The 20,100-nt window shown below is 40.4% G+C and overlaps 1 protein-coding gene across 1 annotated transcript in view; it reads left to right on the top strand.

Annotated features, from left to right (window-relative positions):
* Positions 1–538: 538 nt before the first annotated feature.
* ISY1 (ISY1 splicing factor homolog) overlaps positions 539–20,100 on the top strand; it is a 29,484-nt gene continuing 9,922 nt past the window's right edge. Inside the window, exons 1-7 of the mRNA XM_045063385.1 lie at positions 539–759; positions 5,316–5,338; positions 6,448–6,499; positions 7,478–7,543; positions 8,802–8,844; positions 11,386–11,498; positions 17,693–17,810. Of these exons, the coding sequence (XP_044919320.1) occupies positions 757–759; positions 5,316–5,338; positions 6,448–6,499; positions 7,478–7,543; positions 8,802–8,844; positions 11,386–11,498; positions 17,693–17,810 (418 nt within the window). The 5' untranslated portion in view covers positions 539–756. The remainder of the gene's footprint in view (positions 760–5,315; positions 5,339–6,447; positions 6,500–7,477; positions 7,544–8,801; positions 8,845–11,385; positions 11,499–17,692; positions 17,811–20,100) is intronic.

Raw genomic sequence — 20,100 nt, 5'->3', positions numbered from 1 at the left:
CAGCTCTGATAAGGCCCGCGATTCCAGAAGAGCTCGGGAAAAGGCCGCACGCAAATGACAGGAAAACGCGAAGGAATTGACGAAGCGCGGCCAGTTCGAACTCCTGGAGAGCACTCGCTCAGCTCTGCCCGAAGAGGCGTTTCAGCGCCCGCTAGCTGGAGTCTGCGCCTTCCACTTCTGGAGCTGCCTACCCTCTTTTGCGCAGGCTGGGAGGACTTCGTTCGGAGGCATGAGGATGAGCGATTTCCACAAGGGCACACTTGCTCTCACCAAAAGAAGCAGAAACGCGGACGGAGGGATGCGACCTACAGTACCAACACCAAACAGCTCAGTCTCAGTAGCAGCAGGTATCGCCGGCTTCCGCAATACCAATAATTAACGCGAGAAAATTTGCACTTGTTATCGCGAGATCAAAACCAGGGGGCTAAGCCAACCATATCAGTCTCACTACGCAAGCGCAATTTTGCCAACACCCGTCCCGCCCATTTTTCGTGCGCCTGTATTGGTGCAACCTCCAGACTCCTGGGGAGGACCAGCCTTACAGGAGCGCGCTCACTTTTCCTCCACCCCTTGTCAATTCTTCAATTTCACTTCCGGCTCCCCACTTCCGGTCCTCTCCTTTTGCCCTTCCGACAGAAAAATTGGTAGTGCGATCGCCTAGGGTATTTCTGTTCCTGTTAGGGTCCGCCTCGCGGGAGGCGGTGTAACTCCGGGGGCTGGGGCCACGCGGCCCCAAGGCGGCACCCTCGCTCAACCATGGTGAGTTGGGTGGGTGCGTGATGAAGGGGGCGAGCGGGCGGGCTGTGAGGGTTCCCGGCCCCATTCGGGGTGCTCGTGGTGTAGGCCCGCGCAGCCGGGCATCACTGCAGGCTTCAGGCTCCTGGGCTACCTGTAACTTCGGTTTTTTTCTCCTTGCTTCAGCTGTCAGAAGTTGGGGGAGGAAACGGGAACCTCGGGAGCGGAGGAGTTCTCTTTTCCGATAGTGTTTTCATGTCGATCAAGCACTTTAAGTTACCGCTCAGGAAAAGTAAGGCATAGAGAGGCGCAAGGACCGGCCCCAAGTCACGATGCCCGGCATGGGCCCACTTGTTTGTCCCCAAGTCTCATACGGGAAATGAACAGCGGTTGTGACAGTATGTTTCTGGGTTGTTTGATTTATGTGTTCCCGGTCTCTCCCACGAGATACAAACTTCACGAGGTCAGGGTTTTTTCACCATTGCTTTCTTAATGTCTAAAACGGCGTCTGGCACGTTGTGGGTGTTCAGTAATGATTGAAGGGATGATATAGTGTTATTGCGTGAGGATGTGATCTCTCTGGTCTGGAGTGGTCTGTTGGCTTCTCCATTCGTTCAGTAGCGCTCACGACGAGTAAATGTGAGAATGCACATCGCGCTGGTACGAAAAAGTTGCTCATACGTCTTGGTAACCATAATATTTTCATTAAGTGAAGCCCCCCGTAAGAACCACTCTATGCAGTAATAAAGTTGTAGATGTATTTATTACAAGCCCTTGTAGATTAATGAGCCCAAGATCGGAAGAAGAAGAGAAATCAGTGGGCCAGAAGCAGCCCTTTCGGCACATACCTCAATATCATCAAAGCCATCTATGAAAAACCCACCGCAAATATCATTCTCAATGGAGAAAAACTGAAAGCTTTTCCGCTAAGGTCAGGAACATTGCAGGGATGTCCATTATCACCACTGCTATTCAACATAGTACTAGAAGTTCTAGCCTCAGCAATCAGACAACAAAAGGAAATTAAAGGCATCCAAATTGGCAAAGAAGAAGCCAAACTGTCACTCTTCGCATATGATATGATACTATATGTGGAAAACCCAAAAGACTCCACTCCAAAACTGCTAGAACTTGTACAGGAATTCAGTAAAGTGTCAGGATATAAAAACAATGCACAGAAATCAGTTGCATTTCTCTACACCAACAACAGGACAGAAGAAAGAGAAATTAAGGAGTCAGTCCCATTTACAATTGCACCCAAAACTATAAGATACCTGGGAATAAACCTAACCAAAGAGACTAAGAATCTATACTCAGAAAACTATAAAGTACTCATGAAAGAAATTGAGGAAGACACAAAGAAATGGAAAAATGTTCCCTGCTCATGGATTGGAAGAACAAATATTGTGAAAATGTCTATGCTACCTAAAGCAATCTACACATTTAATGAAATTCCTATCAAAATACCATCCATTTTTTCAAAGAAATGGAATAAATAATCCTAAAATTTATATGGAACCAGAAAAGACCTTGAATAGCCAAAGGAATATTGAAAAAGAAAGCTAAAGTTGGTGGCATCACAATTCCGGACTTCAAGCACTATTACAAAGCTGTCGTCATCAAGACAGCATGGTACCGGCACAAAAACAGATACATAGATCACTGGAACAGAATAGAGAGCCCAGAAATAGACCCTCAACTATATGGTCAACTAATCTTCGACAAAGCATGAAAGAATGTCCAGTGGAAAAAAGACAATCTCTTCAATAAATGGTGTTGGGAAAATTGGACAGCCACATGCAGAAAAATGAAATTTCCTTACACCACACATGAAAATAGACTCAAAATGGATAAAGGACCTCAATGTGAGAAAGGAATCCATCAAAATCCTTGAGGAGAACACAGGCAGCAACCTCTTCAACCTCAGCTGCAGCAACTTCTTCCTAGGAACATCACCAAAGACAAGGGAAGCAAGGGCAAAGATGAACTATTGGGACTTCATCAAGATCAAAAGCTTTTGCACAGCAAAGGAAACAATTAACAAAACCAAAAGACAGCTGACAGAATGGGAGAAGATATTTGCAAACGACATATCAGATAAAGGGCTAGTGTCCAAAATCTATAAAGAACTTAGCAAACTCAACACCCAAAGAACAAATAATCCAATCAAGAAATGGGCAGAAGACATGAACAGACATTTCTGCAAAGAAGACATCCAGATGGCCAACAGACACATGAAAAAATGCTCCTTATCACTCAACATCAGGGAAATACAAATCAAAACCACAATGAGATATCACCTCACACCAGTCAGAATGGCTAAAATCAACAAGTCAGGAAATGACAGATGCTGGCGAGGATGCAGAGAAAGGGGAACCCTCCTACACTGTTGGTGGGAATGCAAGCTGGTGCAGCCACTCTGGAAAACAGCATGGAGGTTCCTCAAAATGTTAAAAATAGAACTACCCTGTGACCCAGCAATTGCACTACTCAGTATTTACCCTAAAGATACAAACATAGTGATCCGAAGGGGCACGTTCACCCGAATGTTTTTTTTTTTTTAAAAAGATTTTATTTATTTATTTGAGAGAGAGAGACAGTGAGAGAGAGCACGAGCGAGGAGAAGGTCAGAGGGAGAAGCAGACTCCCCATGGAGCTGGGAGCCCGATGCGGGACTCGATCCCAGGGACTCTGGGATCATGACCTGAGCCGAAGGCAGTCGTCCAACCAACTGAGCCACCCAGGCGTCCCTCACCTGAATGTTTATAGCAGCAATGTCTACAATAGCCAAACTATGAACCTAGATGTCCATCAACAGATGAATGGATAAAGATGTGGTATATATACACAATGGAATACTATGCAGCCATCAAAAGAAATGAAATCTTGCCATTTGCAACAATGTGGATGAAACTAGAGGGTAACATGCTTAGTGTCATAAGTCAATTGGAGAAAGACAACTATCATATGATCTCCCTGGTATGAGGAAGTGGAGATACAACATGGGGGGGTTAAGGGGGTAGGAGAAGAATAAATGAAAGAAGATGGGATTGGGAGGAAGACAAACCATAAGTGACTCTTCATCTCAGAAAACAAACTGAAGGTTGCTGTGGGGAGGGGGGTTGGGAGAGGGAGGTAGGGTTATGGACATTGGGGAGGGTATGTGCTATGGTGAGTACTGTGAAGTGTGTAAACCTGGCGATTCATAGACCTGTACCCCTGGGGAAAAAATACATTATATGTTTATTTAAAATTAAAAAAAAAAAAAAAAGAAAAAAAAGAAACAACCCTTTCTGTGGGAGAATATGCCCCAAATTACTGCTTCATACTATACTGTTCAGCCTTGAGGCTCTTCCTTTCTGAACTCGAGCAAGCATAGGGAATCCATCTCTTCATTCCCTAGCAGGGGAGAGGGCTCCCTGGGCCTGGATATTTCTGGGTACAGGAGTTGTTGGTTATTTTATAACACTCTAACCATCACACATTTGTATTTGTGGGCCTACATTATCCTGGGTATATTCCCTTATCACATTTATTCACTGGGGGGGGGGTAGTTCCAAGAAGTCCCCTCAAGAAGAAGATCCATGGCTCAATTGCTAGCACCTACCATGGTATTTTAAGCATGGAGTAACCATTGAGAAACATTAAATTAAATATTCAGAATCTGTAGGATTTAATGAAATAGGTAGGACACTGCCTCAGCCTTCAAGATGATGGTTTCCCCTGGGAAAGCTGAGCTATTTTATTCCTTAGTAGATAATGTATTCATGTATCCACCCAGCTTTCGCCAAGTTTTTTCCTGTGGTCATTGAAAGGGAGGACCAGAAAGGATACCTAAATTGAGCTCGCTTTTGCTGAGTATAAACTGCATACCTGATGTTTTCAGGTATTTTTCTCATCAAGTCATCATGACATCTCTATGAGATAAGAGGTATGATCCCTATTGTAAAGATGGGAAAACAGACTGCTTCTCAGGACTGGTAAGCTGAGAGTAAAATTCAAGTCCCTGACTCAACAAGTACAAGTATAAGCAGAAATACTTATACTACAACCCAGAAAACATGTTCTGTGCTTGACACTGTGTTTCAGGGACAATTGTCTTGACACTATTATGACAATACTTACATAAAACTCAGTTTGGAAAAGCCAGGCTTTTCTTTCTCAAATTATGCTGGCAGGAAACAGACAGTTGGGATGCTAGGTGGAAAGGACCACAGTAGTTATAAACCAAACAAAAGGTACAGCCCCGTTGAGAAGAAGGGGCTACAGAAGAACTTTCTGGGATGGTGATGACACAGATGATACATTTTGAAGGATGGATAGGAGTTAGCCAGATCCAAGAGGGTGGGGATAGTGGAGAGGTAAAGATTTTAGGTGGAGGGAGCAGTGTAAAAAGTCACAGGATTTGGACATCTGTTGATTTTTTTTGCTGTTGTTGTTGTTGTTACAGTGTACATATACTAGTTTTCCTGTAAAGTCAAACTTTATGTTTGTGACTGTCCTTGTGATACTTTTCTCTAAATAGTACATGAAAAAAAGGGTATTTTAAACATGGGCATTTTTCTTCCCTTCTCTCTTAGGCCCGAAATGCAGAAAAGGCCATGTAAGTATCAACTTAATTTTGTTTGTAAATTTTATGTTACTTAATTATCACCACGGAGCTCTTTGTGTGTTTGCTCCTTTTGGTATGTTTCTTTCTCTACATGTGTTAAAATAGTATTCCCATATTTGCTGTTTGTTTTCCCCATTAGTGTTTTCTGACAGATCCCAGAACTTATACTGGTTAAACATTAGCTCACTTGGGGATGGTGCACGGGGTGTGAGAGTGACAACTGGGCACCCCATGATATTAGTCTTTTAACATCTGGATGTGTTGCTCACCACAGTGGTCTGATGCTTGGAGCTCCCCACAGTCTTTACATCCAGTATAAGTAAAATAGTTACTTGGGTGTGCAGGAACACCAGTGGCTTTTTTAAGTCCCTCACTGTTGGAACATGGAAACCCAGAACTACTCTGTGGTGTCATAATCTCTTTCACATTCTCGTGTATGCTCTTTTTTTTTTTTTAATGAATAAGTATTATGAAAAAGTATATAATAGGTCCATTTCTTTATCAGTTAGGAAGGACGTTAGGTTTGAGGTTGGTTTTGAGGAGAATAACTACCATCACTTCCAGTGCTTTGACGGAATGTCAGGTGCGAGGCTTTCTGGCCAAGCGTCTGCGATTTCATGTTGTTGGAGCCTTCGTTGTATCCCTGGGGGTTGCACTTTCTATAAGTTTGCTGTGGCTGAACCAAGAAAGACGGCATGTGCAGATATCTCAGAAATTATGATTCCATGAAAGATTTTGAGGAGATGAAGAAGGCTGGTATCTTTCAGAGTGCAAAGTGATTTCGGAATGTAAAGAATTTCTTTAGGTTGAGTTCAATTGAAGTTTGTCACTGACCTGTGTTCCTAAACTATGAAGCGTGAATATTGGGTTATGGAATTGTTTGCCTTGATAAATAAACAACTAACAAATACTTTGGACAGTTAAAAAAAGTATATAATAATATATATATATATACATATATATGTGTGTGTGTGTGTATATATATATATATAATGAATACCTTACATGATGGTCATGAGCCAATCTACCCCATTTAGGAACTTGGGTGATAACTCTGGGAGCAGTATCTTACAGAGTTTTCTCTCTTTTCTCTCTGATAGGACGGCCTTAGCAAGATTTCGCCAAGCTCAGCTGGAAGAGGGAAAAGTGAAGGTTGGTGTAAAGCTTCCTTGTGAATTGTAAAGTCTCAAGAACAAATGTGGTAAAACTCCCTTCTGAGCAGGCTCGATTTCCTGTTCCTTGTCTGTGCTTGCTGACATTCTTATGAGTCTGTACCTGTGAATTCTATGTGTACCTCCCTCTAGCTGGGGCAGTGTGACAATCTAGCTGCTTGTTCTTCCGCCTCCTTTGTATTATGATAATTAGCTTCCCATATTATCCCAGCTCTGTCTAATATAGGAAGTGCCATGGAGAGCAGCTCTAAAGCTGCATCCAGTGAGTGATCTTAGTTCATGGAGGCTCAGCCAGGTTAAGAATAATATGTACCATTCTTTCAATACTTTTTGTTTTTATTTTTTATTTTTTTTTAAAGATTTTATTTATTAATTTGACAGAGAGAAATCACAAGTAGACGGAGAGGCATCCAGAGAGAGGGAGAGAGAGGGAAGCAGGCTCTCCGCCAAGCAGAGAGCCCGATGCGGGACTCGATCCCAGGACTCTGAGATCATGACCTGAGCCGAAGGCAGCGGCTTAACCCACTGAGCCACCCAGGCGCCCCTACTTTTTGTTTTTAAAGAAAAATTATACACATACATGCTTACAAACACGCACATGTATACACATGTATGTTTGTTCTAAACACCGAAGCCATTATTTCTTAAGATAATATGAATATGCCATGAAATGGATATAACCTAGCTTACTTGGCCATCTCTCTGGAATTTTAAGTAGTTTCCAGTGGTTCATTCTACTAGATACGGTGCAGCCTCTGTATGTATGTTTTTGTATGTATACTTCTTTCCTAAGTAGAGACTGGAGAGTGAAACATAAGGCTTGAAGATCATCTGAAACTGAAGCTTCAGATGTATTTAGTCCATTGGATGTTTAGTCTTCAGGGCTGAATCAGTTGTGGATGCTGTATAAAGCTGGTAACTAGGACAGTGGCAACATGTGTATTTTGCTTCTTCTTAGGAACGAAGACCCTTCCTTGCCTCAGAATGTACTGAGCTGCCCAAAGCTGAGAAGTGGAGACGACAAGTATGTTCTGGGTGAATCTGGTCTTAGTAGAAGTAACAAGTCTCTAATTGCTTCTTTTTGAATTGAGGTATAATTGATACAGAATGTTACATTGGTTCAGGTGTACAGCATGGTGACACCACAAACATAGCTACCATCTGTTACTATAAACCCAATTATAATACCACTGACTATATGCCCTCTGCTTTACCTTTCCCCACGCTGTGACTTAGCATTCTATAATTGGAAGCCTTTACCTCCCACTCCCCTTCATCCATTTTGCCCATCCCCAACCTCGCCCCTCTGGCAAGCATGAGTTGGTTCTCTGTATTTATGGGTCTCTTTCTACTTTTTTGTTTGTTTATTCATTTGTTTTTTTGATTCTGTATATACGTGAAATCACATGGTATTTGTCTTTGTCTGACTTATTTCACTTAGCATAACACTTTCTAGGTCGATCCATGTTGTTACAAATGGGAAGATGCCATTTTTTTTTTTATGGCCAAGTAATATTCCATTGTATATGCCCACCACATCTTCCTTATCCATTCCTCTGTCCCTGGGCATGTGGACTGCTTCCATATCTTGGGTATTGTAAATAATACTACAGTTAACATACATTTTTTTCAAATTAGTGTTTTCATTTTCTTTGGGTAAATACTCAGTAGTGGAAATATTGGATCGTATGGTATTTCTTTCTATTTTTAATTTTTAAGGAACCTCCATACTGTTTTCCAAGGTGGCTGCACCAGTCTATATTCCCACTAAACAGGGGGAAAAAGAAAAGAGAACAGGGTTCTCTTTTCTCCACATCCTTGCCAGCACTTGTTATTACTTGTCTTTTTGATTCTAGCCATTCTGGCAGGTGTAAGGTGAAACCTCATTTTGGTTTTGATTTTGTATTCTGTTGTTTCTTATTATCTGAATGGCTCATTACTAGGATTCTATGGTTTTGTTTTGTTTTGTTTTTAATATTTTTTAAATTTTATTTTTTAAATATTTCTTGAAAGATTTTTATTTATTTGTTTTGACAGATAGAGATCACAGGTAGGCAGAGAGAGAGGAAGGGAAGCAGGCTCCCTGCTGAGCAGAGAGCCTGATGTAGGGCTTGATCCCAGGACCCTGGGATCATGACCTGAGCCGAAGGCAGAGGCTTTAACCCACTGAGCCACGCACGTGCCCCTTAAGTATTTTTAATTACTGATTTTGGATTACATTTGTTCTGTGCTTTCAGACATGTTCAAAAGTCATGAGAATTACCTTTTTTTTTTTTTCACAGATCATTGGAGAAATCTCAAAAAAAGTGGCTCAAATTCAGAATGGTAAGGTAACCTGCCTTTTTTTTTTTTTTTTTTTTAGATTTTATTTATTTATTTGACACAGAGAGAGATCACAAGTAGGCAGAGAGGAGGGCAGAGAGAGAGGGGGAAGCAGGCTTCCTGCTGAGCAGAGAGCCCAAAGCGGGCCTCAATCCCAGGACCCTGAGATCATGACCCAAGCTGAAGGCAGAGGCTTTACCCTCTGAGCCACCCAGGCACCCCTAACCTGCCTTTTAAAGTGTTGATTCTCAAATCCACAATTAGATGCGGGGATTTCAGCACTTCTCTCAATAGAACAAGTAGATAGAAAATCAATAAGGACATAGAAGAACTGAACAATAGTGTTAATCAATTTGACATTTATAAAACACTCCAGGAGACATTTGTCAGGATCTGGAGAAATTTCTATTTTTACAACTTGGGTTGCTACTGGTATTTAGTGGATAAAGCCAGGGATGCCGCTAAGTATCCTCCAGTGCCTCCTACAAAGAATTTTTGACCCAAAATCTCAGTAGTGCCACGGTTTAGAAACACAGCTCAAAAGGAAATTGAAAGCTGAGTAGCCCTATACCTATTAAAAAATAATAAAAAAAATTTTTCTTTTTCTTTCTAAGTAAACTCTGTGCCCAGTGTGAGGCTTGAGCTCATGACCCCATGAGCTCATGAAGAGTTGCATCCTCTACTGACTAAGTCAGCCAGGCACCCCTGTATCTGTTAATGAAACTGAATTCATCGTTAAAGCCTTCCAGCAAAGAAATCTCCAGGCCCTGGTCAGTTCTACCAAACCTTTAAGGAAGAAATAATACCAATTCAACATAGTTTCTTCCAGAAAATTGAAGGGGAAGGAGAAGGAATACTGCCTCATTCATTTTATAAATTTTAGTATTAGCATTATCATGATACTAAAATTAAAAAAACGACATTATGTGGATAGAAAAAAACTGCCAACCAATACTCCACATGCATGTAGACATAAAAATCTTCAACAGAATATTAGCAAACCAAATCCAGCAATTTATAAAAAGGGTAATAAATCACAACCAAGTGGGATTTATCCTGGGGATGCATTGCTGATTCAGCATTCAAAATTTAATGTAATTCACTTAATCACCATTCTAAAGTTGAGAAACCACATGCCCTTCTCAGTAGATACTGAAAAAATATTTGGCAAAATTTAACTGTTACTCGTGATGAAAACTCCACTGACTGGGAATAAGAGGAAAAAAATTTTTTTAACCCTACCAAAAGACCTATCACTAGTATCATAATTAATAGTGAAAGATTGCATGCTTTCCTCCTAGGGGCAGGAATGAGGTGGATACCTATTCTCACCACTTATATTCTAGGTCATACTGGAGTTCCTGGTCAGTGCAGTAAAGCAAGAAAAGGAAATAAAAGGCACACAGACTGGAAGGGAAGAACTATAATTCTCTGTTCTCAGATCATGTAATTTTCCCTGTAAAAGATCCCAACAAAGCTATAGAAAGATTTCTAAAATGAATAAGTGAGTTTAGCAAGGTCACAGATAGAAGGTCAATACACAAAAATCAGTTCTATTTTTATAACATAGCACTGAAAAATTGGTACTAGAACATTTTTAAAAAGTGCTATTTACAGAACCTCCAAAATACAATAAATACTTGGGTATAAATCTAACAAAACATATGTGCAATCTGTATGCCTTTTTTTTTTTTTTAATTTATTTATTTTCTTGAGAGAGAGAGAGTTCTTGGTGAGAAGAGAGAGAGTTTTCTTGGTGAGAGAGAGCTCAAGTTGGGAGGAGAGGGAGAAGCAGGCTCCCCGCTGATCTGGGAGCCCCAATTGGGGCTCAAACCCAATACCCTGGGATCATGACCCAAGCCGAAGGCAGACGCTTAACTGACTGAGCTACCCAGGCACCCCTGTAATCTGTATGCTTAAAATTACAAAGCACTGATAAAGGAAATCAGAGATGACCCCAGCACATGAAGAGATACACAACATTCATGGATGGGAAGCCTCAGCATATAACATTGACGAAATCCCAGTAGGATTTTTTTTTCTTTGTGAATAGGTTACCAGATTCTTTTCTACATTTTTTTAAAAAAAGATTTTATTTTTTTATTTGAGAGACAGAGATCTCAAGTAGGCAGAGAGATAGGCAGAAAGAGAGGGGGAAGCAGGCTCCCTGCCGAGCAGAGAGCCCGTGAAGCTTGATCCCAGGACCCTGGGATCATGACCTGAGCTGAAGACAGAGGCTTTAACCTACTGAGCCAACCCAGGCGCCCCCACTGAGACATTCTAATAGGTGGATAAACGGAACTGCAGGATTGCTTCAGTTAGGAGGAGGAAGTTGTTTTTCAAGGATTTATTTTTCCCCCTGTGCTTGTGAGAGCTCTGTTACTAATCCTTGTTTTTCCTTTATTTGGGTGTTGATGGTTTTTCTTATAAACTTAAATGAGTATTTTTGTACCGGATACCTTTATAAGTGTTGACGTTCATTTTTAAGAGTATAACATTGAGTGCTATTTTGAAGAAACGATATTAATGTTTTTTGTTTTCTAGCCGGTTTAGGCGAATTCCGAATTCGTGACCTGAATGATGAAATTAACAAACTGCTAAGAGAGAAGGGACACTGGGAAGTCCGGATAAAGGAGCTGGGAGGTCCTGATTATGGAGTAAGTAAGCAGTGGTCTCAGAGGATCTTGGGGGTAAGCCAGCGAGCTTTTTGGGCAGCTGGGTAGCTTTGAATCCCCTGCAGCCCCTGGCCCATGTCTGCCACAGAGGAGGCACTTGAGGAAGGAAGGAATGAAAGACGGCTTGGAAAGTGCCCGTTGGATGTGGACAGGAAGCATGGGTAGGATAATCCTTAAAGACCCTATAGCACAGCCCTCAGAGCAGACAAGGCACCTGAGTTTAGTGCCCAGATGTTCTTGAGTAAGCCACTTAATCTCTCTGGGCCTTTTGTTTAAAATGACCCTAGTCTTGGGGTACCTGGCTGGCTCAGTCAGGGGAGCATGTGACTTTTGATCTTGGGGTTGTGAGTTTGAGCCCCATGTTGGGTGTAGAGATAACTTAAAAGAATAAAAGTCTTAAAAAACCAAAAATGACCATGGTCCCTTTACATCATCTTTGAGCCTCTTGGGAGTCGGGGCAGCCATTGTTGGGTTCTTTCCTGGAGGGGGCTTTGAGGGCCCTCCATTCTTTCCTTTCTTTGGACATTCATAAATACAGTAGTCTAGACTGGCTGTCAAGTTTTTAGGACCATGACCCATTATAAAACACACACATAATACAGACTCTGTCAAAACCCAATACATACAAAAATGTACCGAAAAAATTCGTGTTGATGCATGTTGAGATTTTTCTGTTCTGTTATATTTTGACTTAAAAAATTGATGATTGTGACCCCCTTAATTGATTTCATGACCCACTCATGGGTCTCAACTTTAAAAAATACTAGCCCAGAGCCCACCCCATTGATTCGTTTGTGAAGAGGTCTACCTCAGGTCATTTGACCTGTTCCACTAGTTGTAATGTGTTACACAGGAAGTAGGTGAAGTTTTTCTAACCTGCTGGTATTCTTACTTTTATGAAACTTTAACACCTAATTCTCACTTAAGTACCTGGTGTGCAAATGAAGAAGAGGCATTCATGTTTCTTTTTTTTTTTTTTAATTTTTTTTTTTTAATTTTTTTTAAGAGGCATTCATGTTTCTTGAGTCCTGGTTTTGTTCTTGGCACCGTGTGAGGAACTGTCTCACTTAACTCTTGAGCCGTTCGGTGATGGTGATCTTGTGTGTCCTGTCGGACAGCTTTAAAGTAATGCAGAGGTTTGCTAACCCTCCCGGAAAAGTGACCTCAGAAGCAGTAAAAAAATTACTATGTAAGATACTCTTAACTGCCACCACCCAAAATTAAAATTTTCAGTGTTATTTTTTACTGAAATATAGTTGACACATAATATGACATTTCAGGTGTACCACATAGTGATTCAGCAACTCTTGTATATACATTATGCAATGAGCATTGTTAACCATCTGTCACTACATAGTTATTATATTATTGACTAGATTTCTTGAAAAAATTGATTAAGAAATTCCAGTATAATTACTTTCAGGTGCATAATACAGTGACTCCACAGTTCTGTACATTACTCAGTGCTCACCATGGTAAATATACTCTTAATCCCACTCACCTGTTATACCCATTCTCCCTCCCAGCTCCACTCTAGTGACCCTCAGTGTGTTCTCAGTATTTAAGAGTCTGGTTTTTTGTTTGTTTCTTTTTTTAGTTTGTTCATTTGTTTCTTAAATTCCACATATGGGGAAAGTCGTGGCATTTTTTTTTTTCCCTCTAATTGACTTATTTTACTTACCATGATACCCTACAGATCCATCTATGTTGTTACACATGGGAACATTTCTTTCATTTTTATGGCTGAGTAACAGTCCATTGTGTATATATATATTTCTATTTATATATATTTCTTTATATATATGTGTGTGTGTGTGTTTGTGTATTCCATGTCTTCCTTATCACTTTAACAGTCAGTGAACCCTTGGATTGCTTCCATATCTTGGCCACTATGAATAGTACTACAATAAATATAAGAGTGCATATATCTTTTCAAATCAGTGTTTTCGTTTCTTTGAGTAAATATCCAGTAGTGCCATGACTGAAACATACAGTAATTCTATTTTTAATTTTTTTAGGAACCTCTGTACTGTTTTCCACAGTGGCTATACCATAGTGTGAATTCCCACCAGCGTCCAAGAGGGTTCCTTTTTCTCCACATCTTTGCCAACAGTTGTTTCTTGTATTTTTTATATTAGCCATTCTGACAGGTGTGAGGTGATATCACACACTGTGGTTTTGACTTATATTTCCCTGATATGTGTGATGTTGAGCATCTTTTCAGTGTGTCTGTTGGCCATCTTTATGTCTTTGGAGAATGTTTCTGTCCTCTGCCCATATTTTAATTGGATTATTGTTTTTGGGTGTTGTTAATTTCTAATATTTTGGATATTAACCTCTTTTTTTATTTGGATATTAACCTCTTATTGGATATATCATTTGCAGATACCTTCTCCCATTCAGTGATTGTCTTTTAGTTTTGTTGACTGTTTCCTTTGCTGTGCAGAAGCTTTTATTTTGATGTAGTCCCAGTAGTTTGTTTTTGCTTTTATTTCCTTTGCTTCAGGAGCCCTATCTAGAAAAATGCTGGTATGGCTGATGTCAGAGATATTACTGTCTGTGCTCTCTTCTGGGACTTTATGGTTTCAGGTCTCACTTTTAGGTCCTTAACCCATTTTGAGTTTATTTTTATGTATGGTGTAAGAAAGCAGTCCAGTTTCATTTTTCTGCATGTGACTGTCCAGTTTTCCAAACACCGTTTGTTGAAGAGACTGTCTTTTTTCCGTTGGATATTCTTGCTTCCTCTGTCATGCATTAACTGACCGTCCAATCCTAGGTTTATTTCTGGGCTCTCTGTTGTGTTCCATTGGTTTATGCATGTTTTTTGTCACAGCCCTACTGTTTTGATTTATTATAGTTTTGTAGTATATCTTGAAATGTGGAATTCAGCTTCGTTTTTCTTAAGATTACTTTGTCTATTTAGGGTTTTTGTGGATCTAAATAAGTTTTGTAATTATTTGTTCTAGTGTTTTGAAAAACATTGCTGATATTTTGATAGGGATTGCATTAAATCTGTAGATTGTGTTGGGTAATGTGGACATTTTAACAATATTAATTCTTCTTGTACATGAGTGTGAAATGTTTTTTCATTTGTCTCCTTCAATTTCTTTTTTTTTTTTTCTTTTTTTTTTTTATAAGATTTTATTTATTTGACAAAGAGAGAGATCACCAGTAGGCAGAGAGGCAGGCAGAGAGAGAGGGGGAAGCAGGCTCCCCACTGAGCAGAGAGCCCGATGCAGTGCTCGATCCTAGGACCCTACGATCACCTGAGATGAAGGCAGATGCTTAACCCACTGAGCCTCCCAGGTGCCCCAAATCTTCAATTTCTTTTATCAGTGTTTTATAGTTTCAGAGTATAAGTCTTTGACTTCTTGGGTAAGTCGATTCCTAGGTATTTTATAATTTTTGCCGCCATTCAACATCAGTGTTTTAATATATTTCTTTTTAGAGTTTTTTTTTTAAGATTTTATCTTTAAGTAATCTCTACACCCAACATGGGTGTTGAACTTTACAACCCAGAGGTCAAGAGTTGCATGCTGTACCGATTCAGCCAGCCAGGTGCCCCTTTTTCTAGAGTTTTTTAATGCTTACCAATTCTATTTCCATTTTCTATGTGTAAAAGTAATACATTTAGAGTCCTAGTTTCACAAGATGAGAGGAGTTCTGGAGATGAATGGTTGTGAGGGTTACATGATAGTTACAAACGTATTTAATGTCACTGGACTGTCCACTAACAGTGGTTAAGATGGTACATTTTGCTATCTATATTTTACCACAATAAAAAAGAAAAGAAAAAGTAGTACATTATCATTAAGGTCAGAAAAGTATAAAGTAGCAGAGCATTCAGTCGGAATGTCATTACCTGGATGCAACTTGAATAGTTCCTTCTGTTGTTCTTCTGTGAATGCCATTGACTGAGATCGCACTTACTGTCTGTACAACTTTGGTTGTAGCATTTGTGCTTCTTTCCAAAATGGTAGCATTGGTTATGTAGATACTACATAGTTCTGTGCAAAAACAAACAAAAAACAAAACAAAAAAAGAGCAAGAGAGAAAATATAAAAATTATAAAATATTTAAAACTTTGTTATGTTCTCTGCATGATATAGAGTATGTTATATTTTTTTAGCCCACAGAGCTGCTACTGACATTTTCTACTTATCTAACTTTTATCCTATGAATATATATGTTCATTTTTACAGAGATTATTTCTTATTCTAACCAGATTATTTCTTACTCTGCTTTGTTCACGTAACAAAGTATCACTTAACAAAGTGTATCAGCAGCATATTTTCATGTCAGTAGTCATTTGTAGGGGCGCCTGGGTGGCTCAGTGGGTTAAGCCGCTGCCTTTGGCTCAGGTCATGATCTCAGGGTCCTGAAATTGAGTCCCGCATTGGGCTCTCTGCTCAGCGGGGAGCCTGCTTCCTCCTCTCTCTCTCTCTGCCTGCCTCTCTGCCTACTTGTGATCTCTCTCTGTCAAATAAATAAAAATAAAATCTAAAAAAAAAATAGTCATTTGTATCACTATTTTATTTTATTTTACTTTTTTTTTTTTTAAGATTTATTTATTTATTTATCAGAGAGATGGGGGGGAGAGAGAGCGAGCACAGGCAGACAGAATGGCAGGCAGAGGCAGAGGGAGAAGCAGGCTCCCTGCCGGGCAAGGAGCCCGATGTGGGACTCGATCCCAGGACGCTGGGATCATGACCTGAGCCAAAGGCAGCTGCTTAACCAACTGAGCCACCCAGGCGTCCCTGTATCACTATTTTAAAGCATTTTTGAGAAAGTTGGAAAATTAGTACAGAGAATTCTTATATACCATTCATACAGATTTACTTGCCAGATTTACTTTGTCATTTTCTGTGTGTCCCTTCAGATTTATTTTTTCTGAACCATTTGAAGCTTAAATACATCATGTTTCCTATCCCTTAATACTTAATATCTCTGTGTATATTTTCTTTTTTCCTCACTCTGTCTATATTTTCTTTTTTTAAGATTTTATTTAATTATTAGAGAGTGTGTGTGTTAGCACACGAGCAGGAGGAGCTGCAGGCAGAGAGGGAGAAGCAGGCTCCCCATTGAGCAGGGAACCGGAAACAGGGCTCAATCCCAGGACTCTCGGATAATGACCTGAGGTGAAGGCAGATGCTTAACTGACTGAGCCACTCAGGCGCCCCTCTCTGTGTATTTTCTAAGAGTAAGAACGTTCTCCTTACATAACCATGGTGGAATTATCAAGTGTAAGACATTTAACTTTTTTTTTAAGATTTTTTTTTTTGACAGAGCACAAGCAAGGGGAACAGGAGAGGGAGAAGCAGGCTTCCTGCCAAGCAGGGAGACTGATGTGGGGCTCGATCCCAGTACTCTGGGGTCCCATGACATGAGCTGAAGGTGGACACTTAACTGACTGAGCCACCCAGTCGCCCCAAGACATTTACCTTTGATATAATCATTTTATCCATCCTTCTTGGCTGTTTCACTGATTCTCCCAGTAATCTCCTTTTTAGCATTTGCCCCTCTAAGACAGGACCTAGTCCAGGGTCACATACTACATGTAGCTGTTGATATGATCATCTTTGATGGTTAGATTTCTCTCTTCAGGATGCATCTCATTTGTCTTTTACTGCCTTGTCATTGAAGTTGTTTGCAATTGTTTCTTTAAGCTTTTGTCACTTGGGTCATATCATAAGTGTTATCCTAAGGTGATAGGAAAGTTTCATAAGAATCATTTTTTTTTTTAAAGATTTTATTTATTTATTTGACAGACAGAGATCACATGTAGGCAGAGAGGCAGGCAGAGAGAGAGGAGGAAGCAGGCTCCCTGCCAAGCAGAGAGCCCGATGTGGGGCTTGATCCCAGGACACTGAAATCATGACCTGAGCCGAAGGCAGAGGCTTAACCCACTGAGCCACCCAGGCGCCCCAAGAATCATCATTTTTAAGGCATAGAATATTTTCCATCCTTGAGTATGCTGAAATTTACATAAATCGTCCTCGTGCTCTTAGGTATTTAGTCTGATTTTATTTTATTTTAATTTAGGCTGATTTTAATTTATGAAAAAAATGGACCTAAATATTTTTCTCTGTACATCAGTGTTTTCCCACATTCAGGTATATTTGCAAATATGTGAACTAAAAGATCAGATTCATTTTCTCTTTTTCCTTCCCAATAAGAAAGTTGGCCCTAAAATGCTGGATCATGAAGGGAAAGAAGTCCCAGGAAATCGAGGTTACAAGTACTTTGGAGCAGCTAAAGATTTGCCTGGTGTCAGAGAGCTTTTTGAAAAAGAGCGTAAGTAACTGTTAATGTTTGTGATATAGTTTGTGATGATGTAATGTAGGTTTTAGCCTCTGATTGCTAGTGATCATCATAACACACCTGTAGGCTAGGTGCTCTTCCTGTATTGTTCCTCAGGTGCTCTGCAGTGATGTCAGAATTATTGTCCCCAGATTTGAGAGGAAGGGAAGCAGGCTCTCTGCAGAGAGCCTGATGCAGGGCTTGATCCCAGGACTCTGGGATCATGACCTGAGCCAAAGGCAGAGGCTTTAACCCACTGAGCCACCCAGGTGCCCCTTATTGTCCCCAGATTTCAAATGAGAAACTGTAAGTACTAGTAGTTGAAGTTGTAGGCCCAGGGTGCACAGATGGGCCTGGGAGGTGGATCCAGAATTGACTGGCACCAAATTCTCACCCTTGGCACGTGCCAGTCTCTCAGCCTAAATGTTTCCCTGTTTGAGGTTTCCTGAGATTATCAGGACAGACTCTGATGTTCACTGAAACAGCTTCCTGTTTCAGTTACTTATTAGTTGAAAAGCCCTACCTGAAGAACACGTACAACCTTGGGCCAAACACCAGGAGGTATAAATGGAGAAAAGTGGAAATGCTGGGGTGCCTGGGTGGCTCAGTGGGTTAAGCCTCTGCCTTCGGCTTGGGTCATGATCCTGGGGTCCTAGGATTGAGCCCCTCATAGGGCTCTCTGCCTAGCAGGGAGCCTGCTTCCCCCCTCTCTCTCTGCCTGCCTCTCTACCTACTTGTGATCTCTCTCTGTCAAATAAATAAATAAAATATAAAAAAAAAAAAAAAGAAAAAAAAAAAAAGTAGTCTGAACTCTTTATACAAAGAAGTATGAATAGCAGAGAAGACACTAGTATTCTCACTGCTGTTAAGATTCTGCCCCATTTCCTTCCAGTCAGCTTTTCTGTTTGTTTAAAAATATAATTCTACCTAGGGACACCTGGGTCGCTAAGGAGGAAGCCTGCTTCTCCCTTTACCACTCCCCCTGCTTGTGTTCCCACTTTTGCTGCATCTCTCTCTGCCAAATAAATAAATAAAATCTTTTAAAAAATGCAAACAGGGGCGCCTGGGTGGCTCAGTGGGTTGAGCCGCTGCCTTTGGCTCAGGTCATGATCTCAGGGTCCTGGGATCGAGTCCCGCATCAGGCTCTCTGCTCAGCAGGGGCCCTGCTTCCCTTCCCTTCTCTCTGCCTGCCTCTCTGCCTACTGTGATCTCTGTCTGTCAAATAAATAAATAAATAAAATCTTTAAAAAAAAATGCAAACAAATACAAATACAGTTCTACCTATATTAAGTCCTTCTTTTTAAATTAATTATGCCCAAACTGTTTTGCCTGTTTTATTAACAACACTTAAAAATAACTCAGGGGGCAGTGTACCTGGGTGGCTCAGTTGGCTAAACACCTGACTCTTGATTTTGGCCCAGGTCATGATCTCAAGGTCATGAGGTTGAGCCCTGCATCAGGCTCTGTGCTTAGTGGGGAGTCTGCTTGGGATTCTCTCCCTCTTCCTCTGCCCCTCCCCTCTCTAAAAAATAATCTTAAAAAATAATAATAATAACAATATAGGGGGTGCTTGGCTGGCTCAGTAGGTAGAGTGTGGGACTCTTGTGAGTTTGAGCCCCGTGTTGGGTGTAGAGATTATTTAAAAATAAAATCTTAAAAAAAATAATTCAGAGTTTAAGTATCATGCTGTTCATTATGAAATTAATATAATTTTATTACAGAGAAGTTGCAAAATACAGAAAATCAGAAAAAAGCCTGTCCATATTTTCACATCTTATAAATGACCGTTGTTGACATGTTGGGGCATATTTTCTTCAGTTTTTAAAGGGAAATGACAATCCAACATATTGGTCAAAGAATCAAAGCTAATAATTTAAGAAGAGAAAATTCATGTGAATGAAAATATGTATGTGGAGGGGGCTCCTATACTGAGGTTATACTGTACATAATTACTTTTTTAAATTTGCATTTTTCTAAAAAAGTCAGTTGTAGATATTTTTTTAGAAAGGCAAGTGCTTTGGTCTTTTTTTTTTTTTTTTTTTTTAAGATTGTTTATTTATTAGAGACAGAGAGAGTGCACAAGCAGGAGGAACAGCAGGCAGAGGGATAAGCAGCAGGGTGCTCTACCCCAGGACCCTGAAATCATGATCTGAGCTGAAGGCAGACAGTTAACCAACAGAGCCACCCAGGTACCCTGAAAGTACTTAAGTCAGTCTTAATGAGTATAATTCAAATAGCACTGTCCCCTGGGTCTCCCCCATCCCTGTGCCCCTGGATAACTGGT

The sequence above is a fragment of the Mustela putorius genome, unplaced genomic scaffold, assembly GCF_011764305.1.
Source record: "Mustela putorius furo isolate JIRA1106 unplaced genomic scaffold, ASM1176430v1.1 tig00003850_pilon_pilon_pilon, whole genome shotgun sequence".
In the NCBI taxonomy this organism is placed as follows: Eukaryota; Metazoa; Chordata; class Mammalia; order Carnivora; family Mustelidae; genus Mustela; species Mustela putorius.
This window is presented reverse-complemented; position numbering and strand designations above follow the sequence as displayed.